The following is a 19,544-nucleotide window of genomic DNA, read 5'->3' on the forward strand; positions in this document are numbered from 1 at the left end:
CTATCAGGTCAGGACACACAGGACGCACCAAAAGTTAAAAGGCTGACATTCATGACTGCTCCTTGTTTACGTACAGCCGCATGTCCGGGTTTTTACCTCTTTCCTTTCTCTGTCATCCTCGCAGCCTTTTCACTGTCCAGGCCACGGAACCAGGCAGCAATACCATCTCCGAAAAATAATCACAACAACACCGGAAAAGAAAATATTTGACTTCAAAATAAAAGCGATGGTACAGAAATGCTGGGCATTGCACGATAGGGCCGTTCCAATGATGTTTTTACTGTTAAACCACCACTACCTCAGACCATCTTTACACGCGCGCGTTGTGCTAACCGTCCTTCTCCGTCGCTTTTACTGCCTCTCGGACCAGCCAGTTATTTTGAAAATCATGAGCGCCGCTTCCTTTTCGCTCTGGTTGAATTGACGCTGCACGGAGGCATCCCATGATCGCAGACTCAACACGCATACCCACACCACTGACCTGGGCTTTGCTGTGTCCTGCATGAGTGTGCATGTGTGTGCGTGTGTGTGAGCGGGAGTGTGAGTGATCCCCACGAACCAGCAGCAGGATGCAGGATCTCAAGGAGAATCTGGGAACTTTGGATTGACGCCCGGGGATAACGCACGATCGGCCTGATCCTCATCGGGTTTCTCGTGGATTTATATATTTGGATGTTGTCTCTTTCCCCCTTTTCTCCTTTTCTTCTAGACAGTGGGAATTTACGCTTGGCTTACAACTCCTATTATTTTTGGCGTGCAAAATGCCATTCGCCAAAAGGATTGTGGAACCGCAGCTTCTGTGCAGGCACCAGATCCCTAACGATGAAGGTCTGCTTTTCGAGGACCTATGTGCCATCAGTAACGTGGTTCTGTCCCGGACCTTGCGACAGCTTTCCGACCTGGCCCGGCACGCCTGCTCCTTATTCCAGGAGCTGGAAAACGACATCCTCAACACCAACCAGCGGGTCTGGGTCCTCCAGAACAAAATAGGCCAGATACAGCAGACTGCCAGTGCCCTAGACCCTAAAAAGGAGGCAGTGCGTAAGTAGACCAGCCCGAGTGTAGACCCCCCTCTCAAAAAAGAAAATCTGCCCATGATATACACTTGCGATTTTACCATTCATGCCCAGATATGTGCTCATGCTTCGAGGGCGCCCACCTCAAATGATTTTTTACCCAGCTGCACGCACGCACGCCATAGACGCGGCCGCGCTCTCATCCCCATTGAAATGTGTCACGCGGCTGCATTTGCACATTTGATTCTCCAGCGACACCGAGCTGCATGTTCACAGCGCAGATGTGTTTACTGCTCATTCATTCATTTGGCTGTGCAGACCAGGATGTGTGAACGTGTCCGTCGACGAATGTGGGGGAGTCGGTGTGTGTGTGTGTGTGTGTATGTGTGTGTGTGCTCACAGGCAGCAGGCGCGGAGCGGAGCGGAGGGGCGTGTGTTGCCGCTGCATTGGCACAGGATCGCAGTCTCGCTACTGCGGGTAGCGCACACCTGAAGCATGTTCAGGCGGCGTTTGCGCGGCCGCGGACGGACTGAGTGTTTATTTAAATCTATGAAGTTCAGCTTGCGCAGGTGTATCTGCTGCTTTTTAGACGTGCGTGCGTGCGTGCGTGTGTGTGTGCTGGGGCTCTCACAGGCGACTCCCCGTGCGCCAAACCCACCCTTTCCACATGCGGTGGTACCAACACAGCATCAATAATGAATCCAGATGTGTATGTTGCAGGGTAAATATGAGCAGGTCATGACTAGACATTTGGGGTCCCGCTTTAATTGCGAAACACGAGGCAGTGGACGCTTTACATACCAAAACACCCGTGTCTGCCATCAGCGAGACGCGGCAATTCAGTGTAACAGCGCCTTCTCTTCAGCGGCTACATATTATTTATGTCCTCTGCAGCATCGTCAGTATGAGGCGTTTGATTTACGCGATCAAACTGAGATATCGGTCCCATTCCGCGCTGCTGGAGTCATCGCTGCCGTACGTTACCATAATGTGGGACAATCAAAGAGCATTTTTTGGGGGCTAAAGCTTCTGTGGGCGCACAAACTCCCTGTTTATACTACCCCCCCCCCCCCCCCCCCCCCCCCCCCCCCCAGCCACACACATACACATGTGTTGTGTCAGCAAGGTGGATACGTCTATTACATGAAACAGCCTTACTATTCTGTTTAGTTTGCTTGGGATTTGAATAAGAGAGGCTCAAATCTCACCATTATAAACTTTTTCAAGCCACTAGTCACACTTAGCCCCCCAAAAAATAGATTGTCTACGTGTTGTGTTCAGAAAACCCTGAAACTGATGCTTCTACATCAACATCAAGATATATATTTAGCATGTGATTTTCCAAAAATGCAGCACTGCTAGTATTTTGTGAGCTCAGGTAATCAAGACTTAGTGCAAGTCATGATTCTTTTTCCTCCTTTAGGAGTCAGGAGCTTGTGAAATATGTTGGTTACTAAGAAAAAAAAAAAAAAAAAAATATTTAGAATTTCTGCCCTTGAAAAATGCAGTTGTTACTCCATGAAATCAGGCCCCCTAAAAATAATCTCTGTAACTATTACGCTGTTTGGGTTTCTGCAACTCCAGCTACAAAATATATAAAGTCACACTAGTGGGAACTTTTTAATCAAACAGACATTTTTTTGTATTATTCTATTAAACTTCCCCTTTGTTTGGGTTTCATGAGTTCATGAGTAGTAACACATGAAGCCCATGAGTTTACATCCTCTGTAGGCCTGTGCTCAGACTTGGATGTTCACCAAAGTTTTGCTATTTTTATTCAGCTTTCAAAAAGACTCTTGTCTTTCCTCTTTCTCTCAAATGGCAGCAATAACCCTGAGTATGTGCATAGCTATGGATACACACAGACAGCGGTTCAGTGTCAGTGAAAACAGAGTTTCTTCACACAATAGTAGAGTGTATCAAGATTCAAAGAAATCGATATGGGGCCAACTTGGATTGATCCTGAACATGGCAGAAGGCAGCGTTCACTCAGTTTGTGTCTGTCACATTCATGGACAACAATGTTATCAAAGCCTGCAGCACCCAGTAACAGCCGTCCTCCATACCTTTCATTTAAACACCTGCCCTATAGGCTTGTGTTAGACATGTAAGCATGTTTAATTATGAGCCAATATGTATTTTTTACACCTTACCTGCTTCCATTTTCTGTGCAATAAGTACTGATAATAGTGTTTTGCTGTTAAATTGTTAACACTGTGCCTCAATGCATCATGTTTAGATACTGTACTGTACAACAGCTGCTGCTGCTGCTGCTGCTAGTGCCACACCTCAGACATGAGCGAGCCACTGGGACCCATAGCTCTAAACTTAATAAAGTAAAATGCATTGATTGCCTGTATAATTCTGTCCAGGGTTTTAACTGATGATTACTAGTATTTATTTATCTATTTGCATTTATTATCTTTTTTCATCATTTCGTTCATGGTCGTTTCTAAACTTTCATTAACAATTTGGTAAAAAAAGTGAGAAAAGGAACATTGGAGTTTCCTGCAACCCAGAATATCAGCTTCATACTGTGTTACTAGTGACCCGAGACCAAAAGAAACTGAACATACAGTATTTTAATATATATATGTATATGATGATTGATATTTTTAAAACTTACTATTAATGTGCAATGACAGGAATCAAGCATTAAAACCGACAATTGATGAGAGAATACTCAACATTTACTATATTTTTCTGACTATTTTTTTAAATTTACTGATCAAGTTACTGTAGAAGGCCTTGTAAATTGCACTTCAGAATCACTGGGGTTTTACTGCAGCATAACTTTGGAGAAACAATGAAGTAACTGAGGCTGCACCTTTCAGCAGCTGTTGTAGCACAAATGTCACCAATTGGTATGTTTTACATCAGTGATGAATCAAATTGCTACTGTGTGTAAACGGAGGGTTGCTCAGAGCTTGTGTTAAGTCACGCTTGCTTCATCAATTTGATTTGTGCTCTCCAAAATCCCTCTGTGGCTCAGTGTTATTAGTCTTCAGCCCGGTTTCCAGCAGCAGTAGCAGCAAAAAGACCTGGAGAACAGAAATGAAAGAAGTAAAGATATAACAGTTTCAAAAAAATAAAAAAAATAATAAAAAAATTACTTACAACCTACGATAAGATTTTAATTTAAAAGTATAGGTCTGTAGCAGATGTACTGTCCACCTCTGGAAATACTACCTTCTTCCCTGCATGCCATTAGCAAATTTGACTTTGAATTTGACAGAGTATGGCCTGTGGCAGCGGGGGGACTGGTCTGTTTGGCTGTAGTCTGCATAGTAACAGGAGAGAAAGCAGGGCCTGCTTTAACCTTTCAGCTGAGTCAATATTTCTCTCTGTCTCTCTCTTTTTCTCTCTGCATTTTTACTTACTATTTTTATTGTACAATTTCTGGAAAACACTGCGTGATGAAACAAAATGAGAGGAGAAATAAGAGCGGTGTGTGACTCTCATTGGTCTGTGTTTTTTTCTTTTCTTACCAACTCACAGTAAAGGAAGAACTACAGACATTGCTGTATCATTACTAACTTGATACAGTCGCATTAATCTGTTAAAGTTTTGAATGGAATTCAAGAGTCCAAGGGCAGTTGTTTTCAGTATATGTGATGACTTACAGTTTATGCTCTTGTTTGCTTCCAGAGTGTCTTTGTCTCTGCCGCCACTGGTCCTTCCCTCCCATCTCTGTGGATATCCGTGTCTATCCTCCTCCTCTCCATCTATACCTCTTCCCTCACTGGCCTACTTTCTCTACCATCATCAGCATGGAAAGACTTCTGCCTCTTGACAGCACATTTAATGTTTTATGCACTTTGATTTCCACCCAGACACTTACAAGCCTGAGAAGAGAACGTTTGATAACAGGGTGAAAGGAGGAAGACAGAGAGATAAGGGAACACAGTGGTAGTACAGGGCAGCGCCTCTGATGTTTGGCAGCATGCAGGAACACATTAAGACTTATAATAAACAACTGACAAGTGTAAAATCATACTTTATACAAGTAATTACTAGCAAAGAATTTTAACTTCTGCCTTTTTACTCAAGACTCCAAACAACCTGATTTTACTACTTTCTTTGTGGACTGTACACATCTACTGTACCCTGTTTATTTTTAGAATTAACAGCTGTTGGTGTTTTCCCTATGTTTCATGTGTGTTTTGAAATCTCCATCTTAAGTTCCTGAATAAAATAAGGCTTAACTGTATCACCCCTCCTCACAAGACAGATAACATACTGTATAACCTCAATTCGCAAACCTCGCAATCTTTTGCCATTTTGCAAACTTCAGTCACACAAGCACACATTGCAAATAATGTGCATATGCATATTAAACGTACTGTAGGCCCACATTGCCATAGAAAAATATAGAGAGGTCATGAAGGAGCTCCTGTATGATATTCTGGTAGCACACGTTAGTATTATGGGACATTTTTATTAGTCTAACAGACAAAACACAATACGCATACAGTACCAAAACAACCTGCTGAACTCTGCAAGCCTCTTCTTTATCATTTGAAATTCTGCTATAAGTGCCCCTGTGTCTGTTGCAGCCTGCAATAAAACATGCATGCAGAACGTCTTGGTCCATACATCACAAAGCTTGGCATGGCTGGCATGCTGGATGCCTGGAGATAATTGCTTATCTGTGCAGACTGGTCTCTGAACTTTTTGGTATTGTTGTACAGTAGTTCTACTGTACAGTAGCTGAGAATTTATTGATCCCAAACTAGACAGAAATATCAGGTTGACTGGTTTCTTGGCTCATATCAAGGGGATTACCAACTCAAACTGAAAGACCAAAGCAAATTTAATTGAAGTATAGAATATTTAAAACAAAAAATAAAAACAATTTCCCACAATTTTCCGAGAAAGAAAATAAAGTATTAAGTAGTAAAATAATTGTATTTCATAACAAAGTTACAATAAACCGCTCTAATAACCTTTGCAAAGTGAGATTTAGTCAGGTTGATGGATTGATTAATCATTATAGTAACTGAGATATACAATATAGACACATTGACAGGCGTGACAACATTGCACATTCAGGATTATTCACAGAAGTTACAGAAATGTAACTGACTACTGGCAGGTTGTATCTGACTTGGACAGAATAAACTGACAGCCTCGTTCGACTGCAGTTTTGTTTTCTTGTAAAAATAGATGTGAATGTGCTCGTGTGTGTATTCAATATGTTTGTCCATGCATAAATGACTTCACGATCTGTGTGTGTGTGTGTGTGTGTGTGTGTGTGTGTGTGTGTGTGTGTGTGTGTGTGTGTGTGTGTGTGTGTGTGTGTGTGTGTGTGTGTGTGTGTGTGTGTGTGAGCCTCCTATGACATGCTAAACTGCATTGTCCAGAACTGCTGTCATCCCTGTCTGGAGACCCCATCATCACCACCATTCCTGCAAAATCTTGACAGATGCCCACATGCTAAGCAGTGTCTCTGGGTCACTGCGTGTGCATGCGTGCTCATGTTGTCAGTGCCTATGCACTGAGGGACATCCCTATTATCTACTCACTCCTGCATTCCTGCATATTGGCTGGTGCATAGTGCTGTCATTCAGTACAGGGTAATAAGTGTCTTCCACAGTTTTCTCAAAACTCCCTACCTACCACTATTTAGATTTTTCAAAAAATATGATATAGGTTACAATACCTATGTTGATTTTCTGGCTTCTGTGGGGGCATTTGTGGCCATTTCAGTTTTTATTTTATTTTTTAACATTTTAGCAGTGTTAATGCACATAGAAGGAAATAAGATAAGACAAGCTGGTCTTTTATTCGTTCCACAATGAGGAAATTTCCACATTGCAGCAACAGTACAGTTATAAAACAAGAGCAGGATCAAAATTATGTTTAACGTAAAAAAAAAGATGTATCATATATATATACACATGATGTGATGGGTAATTCCACCATGGATTGTCTGGATATTGCATAGGATCAAAGATTGCCCAAACATTTAGATGGGGAATATGGATATGGATATAAATATGGAAGTTTTCAGGACTGGAACTAATGCTTATCTTAAATAATGAAGATGGAGTAAGTGGAATTTTAATTAGCTTCATATTGTTTTATGTTGTAAACAGAAGGTGGACATTTTGTCGATACAATGTGAGAGTCCAAAATTATGTCCACGGTCAATAGTCCTGGTTCAATAATAACTTTATATTGTTTAAATACTGTAAAGTCTATTAACTCTCCAAGGTTTAGCGTCATGTCAACTTATTCAGAATGAAGGTGATGACACACTTCAATGCACTATTCAAAAATAGGTATAGATTAAATAAGGACCTTACATCAGGTCAAGATGTCTAATTCAGCTGTAATCACAGTAGAAGCAGTAGGGCTCTTCTTGATTTGAGACAAGTATCAATCTTCATAAAAAATGCTCTGACGGCCATTTTTATAACATTTTTATAGGCCGACCAAATATGTGCAAAATCTCCCTACATGTGCTGTAAGGACATTGCATATTGTAAAGGCCTTGCACTGCTGTATGTTATGGATATTATTAAGTATTGTGTGATTATGTATAAAAATGCACATGATTAGGTGTATGTGTATGCATATGATATACGATATTTGTATGTATGTTTGAGTGTATGTAAATACCTTAACACTATTATTAGTATTATTATTCATTTTACAGTTAACTATGGTACAGCAGTTATTTAGTTATGAATGTGTCTGTCTAAGATGCATCCTTATTCTTTTTATATATTCCTCTTACAGTATAAAAGCATAACTGTCCATCACAATATGACATTCAGCTTAATACATGTTGCTTGTTCAACTGCCGGACAGGACCATCATGAGGTCTAATTATACGCTATGCAGGTCTAGGGTATCATCAAAATCCTCACAATCTTATTTTGTATCAAAACAACATTATATTTAAACTTAGTATTCTGGATGCACTGGAGACACACACTTTCACTTTCTCTCTCTTTTTCTCATTCTCTCACTCACTTAGTGGTTTCCTCAGCATCACAAGAAAGTCCCACACAGAGGCTCTCACAGACCAGTGTTTACACTTTGCAGGGATGCTCCTGGCAAAGAGCAGTCATGCTAAAACAGACTGGGATGAAAGAAATCTGCAGAAGAGCCTGATGAAAATAAGAATATATGGAGATGAGGGCATACAACATTTTCAAGTAATTGCGTAAATCTAAACCTAATTGTCCTGAACTTTGTATCATACTGTATGAGCTAAAGACACACATGGAACTTGCACTTACAATTTTTGAAGATGTTAATGCTGTCCGATAGATAGAGTAACTAGATCAGATGTTGCTACAGTAGTTTTGTTTTAGTAGATGACAAAAATATGAGGAAAAGCCAAATCAATAATCAATAATCTTTTGACCATGTACTCGAACAGCACTCAGAATATGGACAGCAGAGATTAACAGTATCAGCTGGGGATTTATGGCCAAAACATGGATGGGAGGCGTGATTCTAAGAGAAAGAGCTTCTGGGTGGACTTAGTAAACTAAATTAGCATAAGATGGAAACAGATGGAGTCAGAAAAAGCTTAGAAAACATTGTCTGCTGCTTGTTTTAAGGACTGAGCTGTTCTTAAAGAGTTCCTCTGACCAGCCAATATGCATTCCTGCATATTGGCTGGTGCATAGTGCTGTCATTCAGTACAGGGTAATAAGTGTCTTCCACAGTTTTCTCAAAACTCCCTACCTACCACTATTTAGATTTTTCAAAAAATATGATATAGGTTACAATACCTATGTTGATTTTCTGGCTTCTGTGGGGGCATTTGTGGCCATTTCAGTTTTTATTTTATTTTTTTAACATTTTAGCAGTGTTAATGCACATAGAAGGAAATAAGATAAGACAAGCTGGTCTTTTATTCGTTCCACAATGAGGAAATTTCCACATTGCAGCAGCAGTACAGTTATAAAACAAGAGCAGAATCAAAATTATGTTTAACGTAAAATAAAGATGTATCATATATATATACACATGATGTGATGGGTAATTCCACCATGGATTGTCTGGATATTGCATAGGATCAAAGATTGCCCAAACATTTAGATGGGGAATATGGATATGGATATAAATATGGAAGTTTTCAGGACTGGAACTAATGCTTATCTTAAATAATGAAGATGGAGTAAGTGGAATTTTAATTAGCTTCATATTGTTTTATGTTGTAAACAGAAGGTGGACATTTTGTCGATACAATGTGAGAGTCCAAAATTATGTCCACGGTCAATAGTCCTGGTTCAATAATAACTTTATATTGTTTAAATACTGTAAAGTCTATTAACTCTCCAAGGTTTAGCGTCATGTCAACTTATTCAGAATGAAGGTGATGACACACTTCAATGCACTATTCAAAAATAGGTATAGATTAAATAAGGACCTTACATCAGGTCAAGATGTCTAATTCAGCTGTAATCACAGTAGAAGCAGTAGGGCTCTTCTTGATTTGAGACAAGTATCAATCTTCATAAAAAATGCTCTGACGGCCATTTTTATAACATTTTTATAGGCCGACCAAATATGTGCAAAATCTCCCTACATGTGCTGTAAGGACATTGCATATTGTAAAGGCCTTGCACTGCTGTATGTTATGGATATTATTAAGTATTATGTGATTATGTATAAAAATGCACATGATTAGGTGTATGTGTATGCATATGATATACGATATTTGTATGTATGTTTGAGTGTATGTAAATACCTTAACACTATTATTAGTATTATTATTCATTTTACAGTTAACTATGGTACAGCAGTTATTTAGTTATGAATGTGTCTGTCTAAGATGCATCCTTATTCTTTTTATATATTCCTCTTACAGTATAAAAGCATAACTGTCCATCACAATATGGCATTCAGCTTAATACATGTTGCTTGTTCAACTGCCGGACAGGACCATCATGAGGTCTAATTATACGCTATGCAGGTCTAGGGTATCATAAAATCCTCACAATCTTATTTTGTATCAAAACAACATTATATTTAAACTCAGTATTCTGGATGCACTGGAGACACACACTTTCACTTTCTCTCTCTTTTTCTCATTCTCTCACTCACTTAGTGATTTCCTCAGCATCACAAGAAAGTCCCACACAGAGGCTCTCACAGACCAGTGTTTACACTTTGCAGGGATGCTCCTGGCAAAGAGCAGTTATGCTAAAACAGACTGGGATGAAAGAAATCTGCAGAAGAGCCTGATGAAAATAAGAATATATGGAGATATGGAGAAGTAATTGTGTAAATCTAAACCTCATTGTCCTGAAATTTGTACCATACTGTATGAGCTAAAGACACACATGGAACTTGCACTTACAATTTTTGAAGATGTTAATGCTGTCCGATAGATAGAGTAACTAGATCAGATGTTGCTACAGTAGTTTTGTTTTAGTAGATGACAAAAATATGAGGAAAAGCCAAATCAATAATCAATAATCTTTTGACCATGTACTCGAACAGCACTCAGAATATGGACAGCAGAGATTAACAGTATCAGCTGGGGATTTATGGCCAAAACATGGATGGGAGGCGTGATTCTAAGAGAAAGAGCTTCTGGGTGGACTTAGTAAACTAAAATAGCATAAGATGGAAACAGATGGAGTCAGAAAAAGCTTAGAAAACATTGTCTGCTGCTTGTTTTAAGGACTGAGCTGTTCTTAAAGAGTTCCTGTGAAACAGATTGTCTGTGTAAGAACCTTAGGATGCCGTAAAGACCATCCTGCTTAATTGGACTAGTGACAACCCTTAATGAAGTCAACAGGTTGATACAGTGCATTAAGGCGTGGTAAATTAATCCAATTTCATAGCAGACTGGTGAGAGGTGAGGACGAACGATCCAAGGCTGCACTAATTAGTAATATGTCTGTCACAATCAATTGAATCAGAGCCTACTGTGTATTTCTGTACAGTATGTATGCACAAACACACAGTACTCACAGCTACACACTGGTTTATATCACCAGTGCACCCGGCAGTAGAATCCTACATGTAATATGTGTATGCACTGTAATGTGTACTGTAACTGTAATGTGTGTGTGTGCACTGCAGTTTGCTTTGTGCTAAGGTGTGAGCTGAGTCCAACTGTGTAGCTTTTGAGCTGGACACTGCAGGCAATCACAGCTGCTACAAAGAAGTGGATTTAAAATGTGGAATGAGTGACTGGGGTAACTCTCATTGGACTGTGTAACATGTTAGCCTGAACAATGGCGATCGCTGTCATCATGGCCGCCTCTACTCTCCTCATTTGAGAGGGAGCAGATAAAGGGAGTTGTTTTTCCAGTATTATACAGTGCTAATGCTATGTATTCAACATGTGTAAAATAATTACAGTATTTTGAAAGAGTTGGCTCCCAGTCTATGATAGTAATTATCACCGCACAGTGAATAATTACAGTCGCAAGAAATTACAATTAACCAATTGTTTCAGGTATTGAGGACTCCTCACTACTTTGCGTTGTACTGGGTGATTGAGTCGATTACAAAACATGATGTGATGGCAAATTAATGGCCCAACATATTAAAGTTACAGTCCCTGCAATTTCTCCTTGTTTTGGTACTCTACATGTAATAACTAAGACCGTCTTAACCTTTCAGAGTTTCCTTACTTCACTTTCAGTTTAATCTACTTAAATTTAATCAAAACAAACATATTTTAACAGACATTTTGCAAAGCTTTATTATTAATGCAAATCTAAGCATTAAATGCTACATTAAAACTCAGCACAGTATCAACATGTGGTGTTTTGTTTTCCAAAAAGAAAAAGAACATTACCTAAAACAGCCTAATCAAACGTGAACTATGGCAAAATCATATCAAAGGTTTTGGAGGAAATAAAACAAAACGTTCAGACACTGTCAAGAACTATAACATTTGCACAGTTTCCACCTATTAATTGTATATGCTAAAGTAACTGGACCGATGATGTGCTTGTTGCAGTTAGTTAAAAATAAGTTGAGCATATCATTATTGTTTTGAAGTCTGTGGTAAACCCTAAGCTATTTGCTTATAAGAACAGACGGAAGCTTACTAATCATTTAATTTGATTTAATGCTGCTACAGTAGTTTTCAGTAGTAATCATGTTTTAGTTATTAACAAAAGATATCAAACACCTTCCTAAAATGAACCTGAACAATTATGGTGGTCAACAAAATATAATCTGAACTATGTTCAATATTCCAACATTACAAATATATTATTTTATCTATGTATTTGATTAAAAAAATACTTAAATAAAAATCAGTCTGCACTAAAGCAATGCAAACAATGTAAATCCATCCTGTCTCTTTATGGATTGATATAAGTCATATTGTCATTTTACTGTATACAGAGATAAAATAGATTACTGATTCCAACCAAAACCAAAAAAAGTGAACCAAAACATAGCTTCATAATATTAATAAGTCATATTAGCATTTTGGGATGATTTGTAGTTCGACACACACAGTGAAACTGATTCAAACTAAGTGTCCATGCAAAGCAGACCTTTAATCCACGTGTGTTGTGCCATATGGCTTGCAGTGGATCAGAAGGATGATACAGCCCCAGCTGAACCTCTGTGCCGTGCATTTACACTATCTGATGCTTATCGCTGCAGCATGGTCACAGCCCTGATAGCGCTGATCTCTCATTCACATCACTCATTATCACATACGGTAAATGGCTTACGCATGTTAATGTAGCTTTAGAAATGTTTTTTACTTTACAATGAGTACTTAGGGCTGAAAAGAACATTATGTCTAGATGAATAATGTTTTATATTTTTTTTATATTATCTTTTATATTTACCTGTGTAATAGTTTTATTTTCCTGTTTGATCTCCCATGGGAGGAAGCCAGTTACGCACACACATACCTATTGTACTGTACAAACTAGGCACAAATGCGTGACCAACGCTTGAAGGTCCCACAGAAACTAACCCTCCTCTCATCCTTGGGATGAAAGGGGAAATAATGCATTATACATTCTCCCCTTTTAATGTGCTCATTACAGTACAGCCAGAGCCTAAAACAGGTCTCTTCTAATGAGATGAAGCCTTCTACATGACCCCGTTGTTTTCATGCTCAATTTTAGAGTGCTTGACCCTTCTTACACAGATGCCAGTGATGTTTGGTTGTTGCAGAGTTCTTTAGGTACCGTTTTCTGCATTTGGCCTGTCTAATATCAGATTAATATTTAAGACTGCAGTGAACAGTGTGTGCATCATTTGTAGCAGTGCTATATACTGTAGCTCACAAAAGGCACTGAAGAGGTGAATCAAGGTAAAGGTAAAAAGAAAGAACCAGTTGCCTAAGCCTGTTTTAAACTAAAAGGGGTTTTACTGTATATAGTAAATGTTGCTAACTAGACTCCATACATGTTTTACGTATGTGAGTGTTCAGTAAGTCTTAAAATAGACTTACCTCCCTAAGCTCACAGTTACTAGAAAGTATAGGTTGGAACCGATCTGACACTGATCTTGTTATGTGTTTTTTTATAGAAGAAGCTGGACCAAGCTTAGAGCTGATTCTCAACAGCTACATGAAAGCTTACTGTGGAAGGTATTTAATGTTAGAGTCAGCATCGTCTGTTGCTCATTTGTAGCCCATGGGTCTGCATTTTTATTCTTTATGTTTATGGTCACATTAATTTGAAGTAAGATATGTCAACTTCTGCAGTTTACCATATTCACAGCAATGAAGACGTACGGCACAGAGCTAAAATCAGGTTAAGCTTTGACACACAATAGGTAAATGGTAGTTTCAGTCTTTGTATGGGAGTTGTCAACAACATCAAAAACACAGAAAATCAATAGTCTGTCTTTGTGTATTCCTCTTACATTTAAATTAAAAAGCTAGTTAGTTAGTATCTGACTGATTGATATAATTTATTAGTGTAACACCTGGTAGGACATTCTGAATTATTATGGAAGCATTTTGGTTCTCACCAACAGCTGTGTTGTTGTTTCCCCCGTTTCACTTACTACTTTTTTGATAAAGGCTGAAATATTTCAGTCACAGACAGCCCTTCCTTTTTTTTGGTCAGCTGAGGAGGTGGAGCAGAGTAAATGTGATCATTACAGTTGGTTGGTCTCCAAGATGCAGCCGTGGTTGACTTGAAGAACAAAAAAAGCCAAAGGAATCAAGGAGGACTGGTGAAGGGAACAAGAGATAAAAGGGTGAAGGGGAAGATGATGACAGACAGAGATAGAAGAGAAGGAAACTGTAAGCAGCGAATGGTGGACTGTGTGCTGCTGGGACATGTGAGCGGAGCCAGTGTGTGAAAGAAGAGCAAAGAGGCTGGGCTACTTGGAGAAGGCTCACTCTCACTGTCACATCAATCAGACTACAGCATCACACACTCAACACCCCTGCTCTTTCTGTGCTCTCATTAGTGCCTTTGTGGAAAACACCACAGAAGTGAAGTAGGAAAGCTGCTTTAAATTTAACAGATTGATAAGAAAATATTTATTTGATTTTTTATTATATTATTACATTTATACATTTTTTATTAAACATATATTCAAGTCAAACACATGTCCAATATTATATGTTTTATTTGTGAGATTTAAAGGTACAGTAAGGAAGTGTCAATAGAGTCAATGAGAAACATTAGACAAAAAAAGATTGAGACATGAAGAAGACCTTTTGTGACAAAATAAGAATTGTTACCAACAAACTACTGTAGGGTTGAGTACTGTATGTTTGGTTTTCTCAATTCTGGTTCTGCTAATCAGATGCAGTTCTTTGTCGTAAGAGAAAAATCATGTAAAAAAAATGGATAATACTAAAATGTCAAAAATAATTCAAAATAATTCTTCAGAATTTGATAACTGGACAATCAATGCAGAAGTAAGACTGCAAAATCAGCAGCAGTAAAAACCTGTGGTTGGACTCTAGACTTGTTCCACCTCCGTCTACTGTTTCCTGATGAAATGATGGAGATGTGACAGCTCAGAAAGGCTGCAGCTTGTATCGCCACAGATGCTGTTATGACACTCAGTTTCCTCTGTGCTCATTGTTACTACTTCAAAGGGTTCTTCACAGCGATATTGTACCGAGCCAAATGCTAGGTCAGGTTTGACATGCAGCTACAGATGCCCAGTAGTATCCATTTTGTTGAGTTTCAATATCCAACCACTGATTTCCACTTGCAACCCTTTGTTTCCCTTTGTCCTACCTGTGTGTTGATACTAGTGTTGGTCACATAGAAGTTTTCCTCTAAACATTAGCAGGGGAGCAAAAAAGTATCAGTCCCAAAATGTCATTTCTTTTCCAGGAGGTTCCAGAATTTGGCCAACCTGTTCACACTAAAGCGTACTCATCTCCTGCATCTCTTAACTCGTAAAAGCGGATCGAGTGTAATAATAACAACCCAAAACTTATGAATTCACAGAGATTTATGCAAACGGCAGATGTATCAGGGTTATTTTTAATGCAGTGACAATAGGGGTAAAGAATACATTATACTTGCTGTCTTTGTTCTACAAAGGCTCCTGGGAGGAGACTTAAAAGGGGGCAGGGTAGATGTAAAAAAATGTAGACTTGAATTTTTTGAAACTTCAAACATGTCTCTCAAACATGTGTAAAGAATGTATATAATATAAGAATATAATGACAAATCAAGCACAGAAAGCACAGAAGGAAAAGGCTCATCTGCACACACACACACACACACACACACACACACACACACACACACACACACACACACACACACACACACACACACACACACACACACACACACACACACAGCTACAGGGTGTGCCCAGCATCAGCGAGAGCACGCTCTGCCTGCTGTCTTACTCTTACTTTGCCCTTATTGGTTCCTGCCCAATCCGACTATCCAATCACATCAGGCAGAGCGAGTCTGTGCAAATAATCTGCAGTTTTATAATAACACCCCACAACCACCACCAATGTTACCTCTGTTTTGTTCCATGTTCTTCTGTCATTCTGTTATCTCCAAAATAGAGATGAATGTCACGTGCTGAATGTCAGTGTGTTGCTCCTTTTCCCCTCTTTTCATATACTGTACAGTAGTGTAGAACACTACATGCTACATTATAAATGTATAGTATTTTATAAATGTGACCTCAAAACACATCTGTATAAAGGATTTTTCTGATCCTGTTGTTTAGCAGAGTAGAGGCTTATAAAGCTGTAGTGAATTATTAAGCAGGGTGATTTATGGGGCTGAAGCGAGTAAGCGAGACAGAAAGAGAGAGGAGGGAAGAGAGAGAGAGGTCTGGACAAAAATAGGTCAACCTCGCAGTGGCAGCCCAGGGAAGTAGAAGTGATTCTCACTCTGAGGAGGAGCTTTGTGTGTATATGTGTGTCTGAAGAAGCTGTGAAGCATTTGTGTCATGATTCACATTCACAATTTTCATAAAAAATAAACAAGTCAAAAAGGTACTTCACAAAACAAATCAAATTAACAAAAATGACAGCAAAAAATGAAAACATGCAGACAAACACAACCTTGGTCGACAAGCGTCTTGAAAGAATGGCTTTGTTGTAGATCACCAGATCATCATTGTGGTCATGCAAAAAAGCAGCGGAAACTCTTTGAAAGAAACAAAGCTTAAGGTGACCAGTGGAGCAACCAAGCTGTACTGTATGTCACAGTAAGTTGTTAGAGTTAGTGCCACCTCAACTAAAACACTACATTCTATCATTATTTTCAAGAAAATTTAGTCACTTGCGTTCTTGAAACGTGATTTACCTGCAGGATGCATTTGTAAGCTTTTGAGCCTCATCAGGTCCAAATTGCTGATAAATTCTCAAAGTTAATCCTCAGTTGACTCTTCAGGTTTAAAATAACAATAATAAGTTAAAAACCTGTCAGGTGAGTATGATTGAGTGTGGAAATATTTGACTTATCATAAATTATTCTAAAATCCTAGTTCTGACCTTCCTCATGTGTGCCAGCATTTTGTATAAAAAATACAATTTTTTGAGATTTGTTGAATGATCCCCTAAATCCTGTCAGACTGTTCAATTGAGGTCTCTGCTTTAGTGTCCATATATAATCTTCCGGCTCCTATGGCTGTTGTTCACATCATACTGTAATCCTGCTTGTATTCTGCAGCACAAGAGTTCAGGAAGAGTTCAGGAGAAGGCACAAGGAGTTTCTTTGTTTTACAGTTGCTCTGTAATTAATTTTTCATCATCAGTAGAAATATTGGCTGTAGAGAAAAAAATCTCCTCTACCACTTATTTAAGTTGTTTGTCCTGTGGGAAACAAGTCCACCAGTTGTTACCAAACAGCCAAGAATGACACCGCACTGCACAGTGTCAACCCACCCTGTGAGAGACTGTGTGTACGTGTGTAAAGGGATGAAGTCTGTGTTTGTATGAGCACTGAATACTATTGTATGTATGTGGATGTGTGTGTACCTATGCAGTAAATTGTGTGTGTGTGTGTGTGTGTGTGCGTGCGTGCGTGTGTGTGCGTGCGTGCGTGTGTGCGTGCGTGCACGCGCATTCATAAAAGAAAAAGAGTGAGAGAGACAGAAAGACAGTAAGAGAGAGGAGAAGCATGACCTACATTTGGCAAAGCTCATCGTATGAGCATGAAACTGCCTAACATCACCCCAAAGCTCCTCAGCACAGAGCCACACGATTGGCTGCTTTTAGCTCCAGCCTGACAACAGCACTGGCATCACCCAGGGGTAGGGGGAGGGGAGAGAAGAAAGAGACAGGGGAAAAGTGAGCGGAGGACACAGTTAGATGGCACATACATTCAAATTTAGAAGGTAAATATTCACATCAAGAAATGGATGGAACAAAAAATGAGTGAGAGTGATAAAAAGACTGCAGGCATGCGTGCACACACACACACACACACACACACACACACACACACACACACACACACACACACACACACACACACACACACACACACACACACACAAACACACACACACACAGAAAGAGAATGACAACAGTTTATTCACAGCAGGTCCCTGTAAACACTGGTACTGACATTACATTAAGTTAATGAATGGTAGCATGTTGACAGTGAACTGCTGTTTAACAGGTACATTATACAATATACCTCATTATATACATTTTTACTGGGTTCAATATTTTAGCATAGCATTTGGCACAAAATTCATAGTACAGTAACCTGTTAAAAGCGCTAGAGCAAAAGTGTTTACTTTACCAAAAAGAAGGCAACAAAATTTAAACATCACAAAAAGACAGCACAGCACTGCGGAAATGCTCTGTGATTATTCCATTCATTAATATACTGTAATATAAATCTATCAAAAAATGTTGAAATGTTTTTAAGCCTGTTGGCCAGTGCCAGCTGGAGAAACATGCGTCAAACACAGTTAAAATGTCTAACGTATGATTGTTAGTTACTTAGTTCAAACCCCCACATAAAGCCTTCCCTAGCCCCTCACCCTAGACAATTTTTGACATTTAGTGAAACTTTTAAAGCAAAAACAAACAATACAATGTTTACCTGGTTCATTTAGGGAACGTGTCCAAAATGTGACGATATTATTATTATTATTATTATTATTATTATTATTATTAGTAGTAGTAGTAGTAGTAGTAGTAGTAGTAGTAGTAGTAGTAGTAGTAATAGTAGTAGTAGTAGTAATAGTAGTAGTAGTAGTAGTAGTAGTAGTAGTAGTAGTAGTATATTTTATGATTGTGGCAGATTATACAGTACCACAAAATCAACATTATAATGTTTGAAAGTACTGATTACAAACACACTTTATATACTGTATAAGACACATCACTAGTGAGGACCAGCCAAAATGTTCTGAGTTGGTCAAAATGGACTCACTTTAGTAGGAAAATACGATTCTTTGGTTATCACTTTGATGCACACACACACACACACACACACACACACACACACACACACACACACACACACACACACACACACACACACACACACACACACACACACACACACACACCTTTCTTCTCTCTGCCCCCTCCCTCCCTGAGATCCCCAGGCACAAGGCATTATGGGAATCACTCTGGCACAGCTCTCGCTCTTTACAGTTTTAATCTTTAAGTTGTTTCCATAGAAACAACTATGTTCACTCAGCTGATAACTACTGGATACTGTAGGTTCTGAAGCTATAGAAGAATGTCTTCCAGCATAAAACCACCCCCACAAGCCAACAACAGCTTAGTCACTTTTTTGATCCATTTATTAGAAATAAAGAGTCAGGACTGATGATGGTAAGCTCACGGGACCAAATGAACAGCATGGGAGTTCACATGTAGCTTTATTTGCTGTTGACTACATACTATGGTGCAACCACAGCATTCAGGTCGTGCTAGTAGCAGTAGAAACCATTGCAACCAGTCATAGCTGCCTCATGTGACATGTGATTAATATGACTCAAGTCCCTTTCCCTGTTAAACTTAAAGTGTATGACTGGATTAAGCTCCACCACAAAACCATTAACTGTTTTTTCCTTCCAGTCCCTTTCTCTCTCCCTCTTGCTCTCTCTCTCTCACACACACTTGCAAATAATCTGCACACACACACACACAC

At 39.1% G+C, this 19,544-nt stretch overlaps 1 protein-coding gene across 6 annotated transcripts in view; it reads left to right on the top strand.

Moving 5' to 3' along the window:
- The first annotated feature begins 432 nt into the window (after positions 1–432).
- Positions 433–19,544, top strand: part of nhsb (Nance-Horan syndrome b (congenital cataracts and dental anomalies)) — a 41,252-nt gene continuing 22,140 nt past the window's right edge. For all 6 annotated transcript variants that reach the window (XM_029143734.2, XM_029143735.2, XM_041069960.1 and 3 more), the window contains exon 1: positions 433–1,041. In XM_029143734.2, the coding sequence (XP_028999567.1) occupies positions 762–1,041 (280 nt within the window). In that variant the 5' untranslated portion in view covers positions 433–761. The remainder of the gene's footprint in view (positions 1,042–19,544) is intronic.

This window comes from Betta splendens, chromosome 3 (assembly GCF_900634795.4).
Source record: "Betta splendens chromosome 3, fBetSpl5.4, whole genome shotgun sequence".
Lineage (NCBI taxonomy): Eukaryota > Metazoa > Chordata > Actinopteri > Anabantiformes > Osphronemidae > Betta > Betta splendens.